The sequence below is a fragment of the Gossypium hirsutum genome, chromosome A06, assembly GCF_007990345.1.
Source record: "Gossypium hirsutum isolate 1008001.06 chromosome A06, Gossypium_hirsutum_v2.1, whole genome shotgun sequence".
Classification (NCBI taxonomy): Eukaryota; Viridiplantae; Streptophyta; class Magnoliopsida; order Malvales; family Malvaceae; genus Gossypium; species Gossypium hirsutum.
In genome coordinates, this window is record NC_053429.1 from 40,296,715 (window position 1) to 40,310,851 (window position 14,137).

The 14,137-nt window shown below is 31.4% G+C and overlaps 1 protein-coding gene across 1 annotated transcript; it reads right to left on the reverse strand.

The window, feature by feature from the left end:
- Positions 1-11,958: 11,958 nt before the first annotated feature.
- Positions 11,959-13,810, reverse strand: LOC107926400 (CBL-interacting serine/threonine-protein kinase 25). The gene has a single exon (XM_016857252.2). The coding sequence runs from the start codon at positions 13,525-13,527 to the stop codon at positions 12,178-12,180; it is 1,350 nt and encodes a 449-aa protein (XP_016712741.1). The 5' UTR covers positions 13,528-13,810; the 3' UTR covers positions 11,959-12,177.
- Positions 13,811-14,137: the final 327 nt, after the last annotated feature.

The following is a 14,137-nucleotide window of genomic DNA, read 5'->3' on the forward strand; positions in this document are numbered from 1 at the left end:
ATACATTAAGGGTAATGTTTCTTAAGTGTGGGGAGATTTTATATGTTTATGCGATATAGTCCCTGAGTTATTTTTTTTATGTTTAAGTAAATTTCTCAAACCTAATATTAAGTTAATTTTTTTAATTTGGAGTTTTTATTGATTATGTTTGGGATTAATTTGTGGCTTTTTATGCATTGTGTGATTTATACTTTAAGACAAAAGAGAGTCAAGCATGATAAGTTGTTTTTTAGAAAATGTTATTTTAGGTTGTCTCCCTGAACTGAAACACTATTTTGAAATTTTAAATGTGCTAGTTTGACATCAAAACCATAACTTTTTTGTGAGCTTTTGAACCTATATCGCATATATTTTATTTCGTGCTAATTTTTTTTTTTGGTTGTGAGTATGTCAACTTGATTTGTTCTTCTAGAACTTGCTTCAAGTATACATATTGAGACCACATTATTGATTTGATTTACTGAGATGATAGATACACTTAGGATTTAACCCACCTAACCTTTAAATAATTTACCTATTGAATTAACCCCTAGTAAACCTCGTTGATCCTAACACATTTTTTTTACTTATCAATCATTCATGTTAACCTGAAAATCACACAATTTTGTAAATCACCCTTTTTATTGGCTTCCTTTTTGTTGATATTCAATTTGATTAGTTGCCTGACTATATTTTATCATTTGCATTTCTGATTTTTTTCTTTGTTCTCAAAAAAAAAAAAAGATAAAAAAAGAAAAAAATTGAAAAAACAAAATGAAAAAAAATTTGATTAAGCTTGAATCATTAGTCTCATCTTTTATATAAAAGCTTGTATTGACTTTTTTATTTCTTGTTGATGTCTATTCTTTTAATTTAAGAATTGAATTTTTTTTGGTGTGGTGACTTATCAACTCGATTCTCGATTGTAACCAACTATTCTGACCTGTTCTGTACCCTTAATCTAAGCCTAGTTACAACCTCTTAAACTCCTCTTGATTGGTGTGTCATCTCATTTTATAGTGGTGAAGATTTGATTTTCAAGCAAGATTATGGTAATAACATTTCTTGTTCGATTGTTGAATGCACATTACTTGAACATTAAAACACTTTGAGTGCTTGATTGAACCTTTGTGAGAGTGTTAATTCTTATTAATTTTAAATTTCAGGTAATTATTGAGATAGGGGAGATGCTTAAAGTTTTTATGCTTTAAAAATATTTGCTTGGATTCTTTAGTGTCATTTTAGTTTAAATTCCCAATGCATGATTTTTTGTAAATTATCCTAAGACATTGTCAATGAAAACAGTAAATTAAGGGAAGTTAACTTGAATGTGGGTTGAGAATTTTTCTTGAGGACAAGTAAATGCTTAAGTGTGGGGATATTTGATAAGTGCTAAAAGTAACATATTTTAACCTCATTCTTAATGTATTTTTGGATGATTATTCGATGTTAATTGTGAATTTTATACTCCTAGTCCTTTAAATTCATGTTTTAAATCTTAATGGAGCACTTGGGAGCAAAAGGAGCAAAAAATGAGTGAAAATTGGAGCATTAGAGTAAGTTGGAAGAGCCATATGGGTTAAACCATTCCACACGGCCAGATCAGACGACCGTGTGACCCACACGGGACGGTCATGTGGTAGGCCATGTTGATTTCACGAGATTATGCACCGAACAATGAAAAATTTTGATTTTTAAGTTTTTCAGGCATTCTAAAACATATATATGACAAAAATAAGAAGATAAGAGTGAGCCATAATAGAATATTCAAGAAAACAACTCGAAAAACACCATTGAAGCAAACTTTGAAGCATATTTTCGTAAAGATTGAAGATTCTCAGTTGATTTCTTTGGAAGTTATCATGAGTTTCTTTATTTATTTCGGTTATACTGTATCTTGAATGTTTTTATTTTCAAGTATGAACTAATTTTTTTAAATACATAGGAAGATGAATCCTATGATGGATTTTTCGTTTGATTTGTATTTTACGAAATAAATATTTAGTTTCTTATTCTCACTTATGTGTACTTAATTCTTTTTTTGATATTTTTAGATTATTAATCCATGTTTGATGTTCTTAAATTGGTAGTTTAACAGATCTTGTTTAAGATTAGATCTTGCATAATTGAGTGGAGTTGCATGCAATCCTAGAAATAGGATGACATAAATCTATCGGATTAGAGTCAAATCTAATAGGGGAATCCATAGAACGAGTTAATGTGATAATAAGGGTTTTAATTAGAAAGAAATTTCAATTATTCAACTTAGAGTCAGTTGCTCTTATTCTCGAAAGAGATAATAGCATAATTTATGGATTTCTACGGATCAAGGTACTAAGTAAAGAAATTGCATAATTTAGATTAATAGTATTGCGTAATTTAGATTAATAGTGAGAGATGAAATCTAGGCAGATTTTTTCTAGGTATTGTTTGTCTTCTTGGTTGTTGATAAATTATTTTCCTGATTTATTCTTTACCGTGTCCGTTAGTGGATTAATTTAGTTAATTTTAGTTTATAATCAATCACTTGAATTATTCGGCTAAATAATAGAAAGACAATAATTACTAGTACTTTTAGTCTTCATGAGAACAATATCTTTGCTCATTGTAGCTATACTATTAATTGATAGGTGCACTTGCCTTATTCAAAATTTTTAGTTAGTTCCATGGACATCAAAAAAAGAAAGACTTAAGTAGAAAAATGATAAAATGGTGATGTTATGTGAATTAATTATGAAGTAAATTTACAAGCCAAGTTGTATTGTGAAGAAAAGGGCCAAATTGTGAGAAATGAAAAGTTATAGTATATTTCTTGATTAAATAAATGCTATGATTCGATAAAAATAAAGCCCATGTAGACAAGATTAGAACTATTAGGATATAGATGGCATGCCATAAAGGAAGTTTAGCGCGCTTGCTATTCAATTAAGTACTACAGTGCTCACTACTACGCGAATTCACCTCGGTGCACTTTTGTATCTGTTCCATATATCCTAAGTGTTCAACTTAGTCGACAGTGGGCTACTATATGAAATACGAGTTAAGATATTGAAAAAAAATGTCATGGTAAGTCACGATAAGTTTTGCAAGAATTAAATTTTGATCATTAGGGATCAGGTTTGAAATGAAGCAAGTTTATGTTTATTAAGAATATATTAGTTGTTATTAAATAAAAGATTTAAATTCTTAATGTACTTACTAAGCCTTCACCGGCTTAACGCTTTTATTTTCAACGCATAGGTAGAAATTAATCAAACAATCTAGAATAAAGATCGGAAGCTGCTTGTCTCATCATATCACCAAGTTTGGAGAGGAGTATGAGACTAACTTTTGGTATAGTTTGGCATGTGCATAGGTATTTTGGCACGTAATATGGATATAAAGTGCAACGCCCTAAACCCGAATCGATTCACTGGGTCTGGATTTAGGTGTTACTACACAAAACTTATTCATTAACAAAAAATAGTTTACAAATTTATTAATTTCTTTACACATGTTCTTTGGAATTTTAATTAAAAAATTATTACAAGAGAACAAGGGAAGTGTTTAAAATATGTTTGATTACATCAATCTTGATACAAATCTTTACAAGTTAGAAGTTTGTTTAAGAAAGATTCTAAGGCTGTATTCCTAAATACGCCACAACTCCACTTTATGCATAATAAGCCATCTCACCAGTGAGCTCATTGTAACATTACCTTGATGGATACTTTGCACTATTGTATAAACTTTTGACTGCCAATTATTTTACATCATTTATTTCGGTGGATGCCACCATAGAGTACCATTCTCTTAACTCCATCTATCCTGCTTTTGTCATACTCCATCTTCCTTATCTATCTAACTAAGGAATCTTTCTAAACGTTTCATAAATCTCTTGTCCCATAATAATTTCTTAACAGTACATACCCTCAAAAACCACTTCCAATAATCCTTGCCTTAACTAATACTCTTATCTAAAACAATTGTTTATTGACATTTATCATGAGCATATATATATGTTTTGCAAATATTTCGCAAAATATAATACCATCGATTTATATTCAGACATACCCTTATTCAACACCACATACATCCATACTTATAAATTACTACACAGACCATTCTAGTGAGTTCCATATCATTTTATATCAGAATATCATAATTCAAGATAATATTAACTCAGATTCAGAATAGTTTTGGAAGAAGATACAATTCCCCTCATTTTCCATATTCACAGAGCATCATAGTAGATACCTTTCTTAACATATAGATACACATATCTTTTTCATGGAAATCTTTAATATTTATTCATTCTTAACCTAGAACATATCTATGACTCGTCTTAGCCTTACTTAATACAAAACTAAGAAGATTTCATCATATCTTACAATAAAGTCAAATATTCAGATCCATATCGTACCAAACATTCTTAACAGATCACGCCATATAGGCCTAACATAATACGCCATACAGACAATCATGTAAGGTACGCCACCAAAATGATCTATTCAGAGTATGCCACAAAGACAATCCAATCAGAGTTCACCACAAAGGCTATCTATACAGAGTACGACACAAAGGCTGACAGGATGCCACATAAACATTCTGAAACTGCCGTGTTTACAATATGGATTTGCCTAAACTCACATTGAGTGAGGTTTGTCCATCATCGCCCTAGGACATGCATAGAACCCCATTAGATAAAATGTGATTCAACAAATCTTTTTCGGAGTATACCATGGCCATAGACTTTTTCCTTCAAAGTTCCATATCATAGTTCATGTTTACAGTCTCGATGGACTTTTTTATTTACAACCGCGATGACTTGACTCACTTTACAAACCTTACGTACCAGACATATCCCAGACCCATAATTTTATAATACTATTCATACATCCCATAGAACTTATTTCAAGTAGACTAACTTATCTCCTACTCTAATCATATCCTTATTCCTATAATTGTATAAGTAACATATTCATAGTATACTGTCTATGATTTCTAGTTTCCAATTCGATCACTCTTATATAAATATACTTCAGTATGAAAGGTATACATGCAAGAGTCAGAGTAGAGACTCACTTGATTCTCACTTATTGTAGTTTAAAACTCCAGATCTAGATATCCATTTTGAACCAACAACAACCACTGCTTAGAAACATAATTTCACTATTATTACTCTTGTACATACAAATTACTTATCATCTCAATTGCTGGCAATCTCATGCAGAAACCTTATACTTATAGTCTTACTGTTCAATCACCACATACAGATTTACTCATTCAAAATTTAGCATATAGAGCTGAAATGCTCACCTTGATGCGAAGTAACCACTGATCATGAAAGAACCATAGCTTTTAGATCATTGGTGTAAGATACATTCAGGCTTAAGGAAGGTGTCAGTAAATACCACTTAAAGAAGAGGATGAAGAAGGAAGAACACTTTCAGAACTCGTCTCTCACATATAAATATGACTCAACTTACTTAGTGGAATTTAACAAGTGTCATAAGTTTCAAGACTTGCCTTCTTAAAAGCCTACAATTTCAGAGATATTTTAATAAATGCATTGCAATCACAATTATCCAGCTTGGCTATTTAGTTGATTTATAACCACATTACTTAAAATCTAGCTAGCATAGTATTCCGTACAAACCAAACATACAATACTTTTGGCGAAAGCTTCTTTTATACTTACCCTTAATCTCTTAACATGAACTACTCCTTGATACATTGAAGAATATCAGAAAATCCAAGTCTTACTTACTTTTGTCGCGGTTACTATACGCCCACATTTATACGCGAAAACAATATTTTAGGCGGATACCACTACACTAGATAGACTATTTACAGCTATACGCTGAAACTTTGGATCCACTAGATCTGGGGTGTTACATAAAGGACTAATATATAAACTTGACATATTTTTTGAATTTAATTCAAAACTATAACATGTTTACGTTGAGTTTGAATTGTTGATGTTATAATTCATTTATATGCTTGCAATTGTGGATTGGTTTGAATATGTTGAAGAAATTGGTTTGCAGAGACTTAAATGTATAAAGTTTGGAAGTAAGCAATTACCCTGCATCCCAAACGACAAAAACCTAATTTGGTTTCGATACCACAGCCAAAGTACCGATACTTAGTGGCAAGTATCAATACTTACACTTTGGTACAAATACTAATGAGTTTAATTCGATTTTCTAAAACTTCAAAGCTCAAGACAGTATTGATATTTGACAGAAGTATCAATACCTACAATAATGGTATCGATACTTCTTGCCTAGTATCGATACTTGACCACTGTTTTTCATATGTAAGTTATTTTAATTGCATGAATGCTCGAAAGATTCATGCAGGCTCATCCCATTCTGTAGCACCAATACAATTACGATAGTTAAATAAAAACAATAAGTATATAATATTTTGTCTATTGCTAGGACATAATAGTCTTTTACTCTAATAATCAATGTGGCATTCTTATACCTAATCCGATAGTCAGGTTAGGTATAAAGGTGTTACATAACTCTTTTATTTATACAAATAAAACAATAAATATGTAATTATATAGTAAAAATATATTTTATATGTTAAAAATATTTTTAATTAATAACTCCTTTATTTATATATATAAATTAATAAGTATATAATTTTATAATGAAATTATATATTTTTTATATTTATCATTATGTTAAATATATTTTATTTTTAACTAATTTATTTGATATATTTTTTTATTTATATATAAATTTTTATATATTAAAATTTTATTTTCTCCACCTACATTGTGGGTACAGTAAATTCTAATATAATAAAATTAAAATTAATTTTTATTATATATAAATAAAGGAGTTATTAATTAAAAATACTTTTAACATAATGATATATATAATATATTTTTATTATATAATTACATATTTATTATTTTTTATATAAATAAAAGAGTTATTAATTAAAAAGATGAAATAAAAAAATTGAAAACAATATATTTATTAATTATTAATTGAAATTTAAAAAAATTAAAACAACATGATAAAAAATACAAATGTGAGTAGAAAAGAAATCGAATTCAAGACTCAATGACAAAATCACTAACATTTAATCATTTAACCAAAAGAGCTAATATGCTAAGCTATTAAAGAAAATACGTTTTCAAAAACTTCAGCTTCTGCTTATCTCTCCAAAATTGGCCTATTTCCCTAAATATTGGAAAAATCAACCTAAATCCCCAATTATTTTTTAAAAACAACATTTTCTTCAAATTTACCCAAAATATATCTATATCTTAAAATTTTTCCATCAAAACAAAAAAATAAATGAATGATCATATTTTAATCAAACTTTTTTTTAACAATATTTTAGTCCATCTTACAAAATAATAAAAAAAGTATCTAGATAAAAGTTTTTTTTTATGTAAAAAGATCAAAGAAGAAAATCATCCATTTTAATAGGTGTAGTGATTTATTTGTCCTTTCAATTTTATAAAAAAGAAAGTTATTTTAGTTTTTTATTTAATTTTCTGTTTTTTAACCCTTACACTAGTATTTTTTGGTTAAATTACCCCAAAAAGAAAGGAAAAGTTAACGTTTTTAACTTTGCTAATGCGACATACAAGTAGATTGCCACGTAGATGCGTCAACATTTAATTAATTTTTTCAAAAATTTTAAAATTAAAAAAATATAAGAATTAGTGTTAGCAAAGTTAACAAACGTTAACTTTTCCATCCATTTTGAGGTGATTTGACAAAAATGCAAGTTTAAGGGTTAAAAGGTGAAAGATTAAATGGAGGGCTAAAATGATTTTTTATAAAGTTGGAGGGCCAAAAAAATAATTATGCCTTTCCAATACCATAAATGGTAAATCCTCTCTTTAGTCCTTTTGATTTTTTCCCTTCCCATAGAAGGTTGATTAATTATTTTTTGGGATAAATATCAAAATTACATAAACTTTGATTTTATGTAATTTTATACATAGAGTTTTGATTTGATTCAATTTTCATAAGTCATTGACACCATTGTCACTATAACACTATTTTCCGTTTATATGTTGCATGCTCAAATAAATATATTTATTCAATATAAAGTTAAATTATTTATTTAAATATGTATAATTGAATTAAAATTAAAGTTTAAAAATAATTCTTTTCTTTCTTTCTTTCTTTCTTTCTTTCTTTATTACTAAAACTAAATTACAAAAGAAGCTAGGGCAGTTAATTTATTGTAACTTGTATGTAACGCTCCAATTTTCGGGAATCCTGTGAATGTTGGCATAGGTTTAATTATGTTAGTGGGCCTCTAGAAGGCCCAAGCTTAAGATAGAACCCAGTAATTTTAGTTAATTTTTGTTCCATAAGAAAAAGGGAGTGAAATTATGAAATAGAACCTATGTGAAAATGTTTGAAAATGCTATAGGCTAAATTGAAGTGGTCAGATTATTCAAACAGTGAAACATGGGAAACTTTGAGAAAAATCTGGTATTGATTGGCTAAACCAAAAATTCTGAAAATTTTATGGATAGAAGATATATGAGTCTATTTTCAAGGAAAATTAACGGAACTTGATTTGGAGTTTCGTAGCTCCAGTTATAAATGATTTAGTGACTGTTGCTCAGGAAGACAGCTTGCAGTGAAATTATGATTATGTGGTAAACATTGACAAAAATTTGTTAATGAGTTGCTTATTGTTTTCTTATAAGCTTACTATGATCTGTAGGTGTGGTTGGCCGAATATTGTAAGGGTTAATACGTAGTTCGTATTTGAATAGTTAGATTAATGTGTTAGTAATCCAATTGTAGCAGTTCGTGTGTGGATCTCGTCAGCATATCGTCGCAAACAGGTGTGTAACTAACACCCTCTTTCTTAGTCTGGATCGGCAAAAGTCGAAAAGCCGAAATGCCGAAAACCGGTATTTTGTAGATTTACGAGTGTGCGAATGCTCGTGAGGTAAATCGATTAATGTTTTTAGTAAACTGCAAAATTTGGACTGCAAAGTGCATGATTTCTGTGCCCTCGATATTTTTGGGCTTAATGGGCCAAAATTGGAATGATGGGCCAACAGGCTCAATTCGATAAGAACACTCGGTACGTGATTCTGTTAGTACGTGAAAAGTAGGAATATGCATGAAAAAGCCTAAAATAGATAAATTATTGAAATACCTTTAAAAGTGGAAAATTTATAGTTTTACCCCTAGTAGATAAATTACCAAAATACCTCTAGGGTTAAATTGACCTAAATGCATGTTTGATTGTTGTTATTTACTGCATGCCATGTTGTTATTATCTGATGCATGAGATTGGGATATTGACGGAGGAAGTACTAAAAGTGGCTTGTCCACGTACTGGAGGCTTTCCCTCAATTTACTGTTAACTGAGCAGCAAGGCTGCAATTGTGGAGTGTCGGGCTGGGTGGGTTGAGCTATTCCCCACATGGAGTGTATGGCTGGTACGGGTGGAGTGTAGTGGTTGGTGGGTTGAATAGTCTCCCCAAATGGGCTTGCATATGTTATTGATGTTGCATGTATTTTGAAATGGGCCTATGGGCCATATTGTTATCTGAATAAGGGGCTAAGGCCCAGTTTATTGTAATCTGAAAAGGGCTCTGGTCCAGTACGACTGTTACCTGAATGGGCTTAGGCCCAATAGGCTTGAGCTGACTTGGGCTTTGAATGGGTTTTCTTTACACACTGAGTTTCCCCAAACTCACCCCTTTTATTTTCATCCACGCAGGTAATCCCCAACATAGTGGGCTTGGAGCTGTGAGGGAATTCGGAGTGGCCACCCGTTCTGAAAGTTTGATTTTCTTTTGGTGAACTGGACATCCTTTTATTTACATTTGAAGTTTTGGGTTTTTAAATGTAATAAGGCCGCTTAATTATTTTTGATGGTTTTAATATGTATTACTAAAATAGGTATTACTTATTTTAACTGTTGAAATTGGATAGCTTTAGGGCGCGTTTTCAAAAACAACAATTGATTTCAAAATAACACAACAACAAGCAAAGCTTCCGCAATGAAAGTATTTTCCAAAATTAATCACTTTTCCTAAAAATGACTTAATCAAATCAATTTCTTAGAAATATCCATGACGTTAAGGTGTGGCAATGGCGGTATGCATGTCTAGGATTGGACCCGAAGGGAGCTTGGTACTTAAGCAATTCGATGGACTCACCACCTCTTTTCCGGCTTCCTACTTGGTGCACAGCTTCCATTCACTTTAACCTATAATGAAATTATCTTTTAAAGCACTAAGTAAGTTTTTTTGGATCAACAATATAAAATGTTTTGAACGCTTCGATGTGGCATGTCGGATCCGGTCGTAACGTCTGGGCTGGGTTTTGGGGTGCTACATTGTAAGAAAGAAAAAATTATAAAAAAATTAAAATATTAAAAAAAATAAGAAGATTGAATCTTTGTTCGATTGACATCGATTTTATTATCGGTATAAAAAAACGTAAGTTTGAAAGTACTAAAATGTATTTATCATTTTATTTAAAGATTAAAAAGATTATGAATAATTTTAAATATTATATAAAAAATAAAAAAATAATATTAAATCCATGAATTTAGGATCTTGCGATCATCTAAAAGATTCTTTTGTCATGAATAAACAAAAGAGCTATGACCAATCCTTGTTGCTTTCCCGGAAAACCTGCCCTTGTCAAATGGCAACACTATTACAGGTAATATGCCTATATATATGACCTAAAATTAAAATAATTTATTTTAAATATATATATTTAAGTTTTAATTTGGTCAATAATTTAATAATTGCAAATGAAAACACTACTTCAAGTAATGGGTTTAGTCTTAAACCAAACTTTATACGATTAAATTATTAAGTTTATTAATATAAACATAAATTTTCTTGTATATAATATCTTTATTATATAAATTGAGAATACTAGTATTATTAATATGTATTCAAGTTTTGAAAATTTAATTTTCTCTTAAAATATGAGTAAAGTTAGAATACAAACGAGATGGTTAGTGTAGGTATGAAAAGAGGTTGTCCAGTAAAACCCATTTGTTGATTTTGAAGTGATGAACATTACTCAACTCAAACCCTAGTTTAGTAGTAACTTGGTGAGTTGAGCAGATGTCACGATTTAGGCCACCAAAGAGGGATAGATAACAATGATTGCATAACTAATCTTCTAGCATTTGTGCTACATTCCAACCACCATGTGCCGTCTATCTGATACTCTAACGTGCTGCAACCTCATTTATCCTTCTGTCTTTTTTCTTTCTTTTTTAAGATTTGTCCATGTTTCACAGTACATACTCATGTGCCTCAATCTTAGAGTAGTATACAAAAGAATAAATCACCTGTTCGGTTCTGTCTGTAATTTGGGTTATAGAATATAATGATTCCTGACTTTATCACCATAATATTGGGAGTGCAAGCTTTTTACCCAAATTCATTAGGAAATGAGACAATTTATAGTTAAATCAATACGAGTAAAGTTTAATAAACAACTTAAATAAGGACGTTATTAAGCTTGATCTACTTTTTTTAGATTTATGTAAATTAAATCTTTATAACTGCATAAATAATTATTTTAGATACTTAGAATACAAGTTTAAGAAATATTTGATGCAAAATTAGGGTTGGCTCTTAAATTTAACAGAAAACATCTGATAAATTGATTTCTCTCTTAACCTTTTTCCTTAATTACACAAACCTTAAATGATGAAGGTTAATCTTTAATGTGTTTTGTATGTGTAATCCTAATGAGTAGATGAAGAATCAATTTATAATGATCAACTTTTAATCCTCTATGTCAATCAAGTAACTGGGTAAATGGATAAATTTTAACTTCTATTCAAAATAAAACTCTTATCTCTTTTAAAGTGAGCCCAATTATTTTAGATCACATAATTGAACTAAAATCTTAGACTTACTATATCAAATTAGAAGAAATTAAAGTTAAAGGAATAAACCCAAATTTTAGTCCCTAGAAAACAATGTTTTAAAGTGTAAAAAAAAAAATCATCTTTCAGCTAATTTCTATCCTCCCTTTGGCATTAATGGTAGCTTAGGAAGCCATTGCAATACACTTGAAACTTTGAAGATGCAATTTTGACTTAATTAACATCTTTGCTTTGTGCATCCAAAAGAATCCTAAATACACACTCCAAGGCTAGCATCTATTATATGTATCTATGTATGCAAAATCCAGTCTTATATCACTGTTTTAATCAGAGTGTACGTATTTACAAATTATGTGTAGGGTAGGCTGTGGGTAGAGCTTGCATTTTACATCCTTCACCATCAATTTTAACGTTGCTACAATGGTTGAAACTGTCACCTTGCCATGTCCAAACTATGTCTTTTAATGCGGGCCTAATTTCTTCCTCGCAAAACTTAGCATACTCTAAGGTATCCCCGGCCGACTTGGAGAATTCAACCACCGCAACCTCCGGCGCCACCTCGAACACCTCCGCCATCACTGAAAGTCGCCCTTTCCTTCCCTCGGACGGCCCTTGAAATCTCAACTTGAAGTCCTTTACTTTCCCCACCTTAAGGTTCAACCCCTTGGCAACACCTTGGATTTTAGCTATGATATCACTAGCTGAACACCTAGACGTGAACATAGTCCCGGATTTCCTCTCCTTCTCGAACAAACTCGACAAATCGAATCCTGACGACATGGACGAAATGAACTCGAACGCATTGAAGAATTTTGGAGACGGTAGCTTGTCATCCTCTACGTGATCCAGCACCGATTCTTCGATCGAAAATGAGAGAGGATGTTTGAACCCTTTTCGAAACCAAGGAACACGCATTATATCCGAGATCGTGATCCTCTGTTCGGGGTCAGCCACTAAATGTTTCGAGATCAAATGCTTGGATTCGGTCGAAAACCATGGTGGAAACTGAAATTCAGCTTTGAAAACTTTCCTATACATGTTCATAACATTCTCATCTTGAAATGGCAAAAAACCAGCGAGAAGAACATACAAGATAACCCCACAAGACCAGATATCAGCTTTGGGTCCATCGTAGCCTCTATTTTTCAGTACCTCTGGGGCAACATAAGCTGGCGTGCCACACTGCGTGTGGAGGAGCCCATCATTGCGGACCTGCTTGGGCAAAGCCGATAATCCAAAATCAGAGACCTTAAGGTCTTCGTTTTCGTCTAAAAGGAGGTTCTCAGGCTTCAAATCACGGTGCGAAACGCCTCTGCTATGGCAGAAATCAACGGCGCTTATCAGCTGTTGAAAGTACTTAAGAGCAACATTTTCTTTGAGCTTGCCTTTGTACACTTTGGCAAACAGTTCGCCCCCACGGACGTGCTCCATAACGAAGAAGATCTTGGTCTTGGTCGCCATTACTTCTTTGAGCTCCACAATGTTTGGGTGACGAACAAGGCGCAGCACCGAGATTTCCCTCTTGATTTGCTCCATCATCCCTTGTTTCTTCACCTGGTCTTTACTGACGACTTTAATGGCCACAATTTCGCCGGTTGTTAAGTCTTTGCAATGGTAAACCTTGGCGAAAGTGCCTTTCCCTAACAGTCTCCCCATCTCGTATTTCCCAAACAAAATATGGGTTTCCTCCATGGCAGTGAAAAGAGGTAATGTTTTTGGCAGTGGTGTGGTGCTAGCTACTGAAATCTGTTTTGGGGGCTATGTAAGGGAATCCAGGAAAGGATAGCGGAAATGTTGATATTGAAGGGTTCCATTAGATGAGATGATTACTGAGAGAAGAAGCCATTGAAGAGTAGTGGGTATTAATATTATGGAGAGACTTGGAGATGCCGCAAGCAAAAAATGAAAATCTCACGAAAATGCTCCCATAATGATGATTGGTGTAAATAGAAAGACGCGTTAAATGATGGGGGTTTTCAAATAATCAGCTTTACGTTTCTTTTGGGTGACACTAACCCTTCTTTTCATATATTCAATTTCTGTTTTTTTAAACTAAATTGTAATCTACTTAAACTTATTATTATTATTTATTAAGTTAGATACCGATTCCAAATGATTAAATAAAAATAAAAATAAATGTTATATTTAGTCATATTATCATAATGTCTCCCCAATTCGCTATACTTATACAACTAAAAACAAAATACTTCGTTAATTAAATTCTTGAAAATACTAAAATTTATCACTTTCTTTTTTCTTCAAATACAAATTTAAGCTTAAACAATAATTTCAAATATATAAA

Bases quoted from the DNA above. Each gene is read 5' to 3' on its own strand.
- LOC107926400 (XM_016857252.2), bottom strand. From the start codon at position 13,527: ATGGAGGAAACCCATATTTTGTTTGGGAAATACGAGATGGGGAGACTG.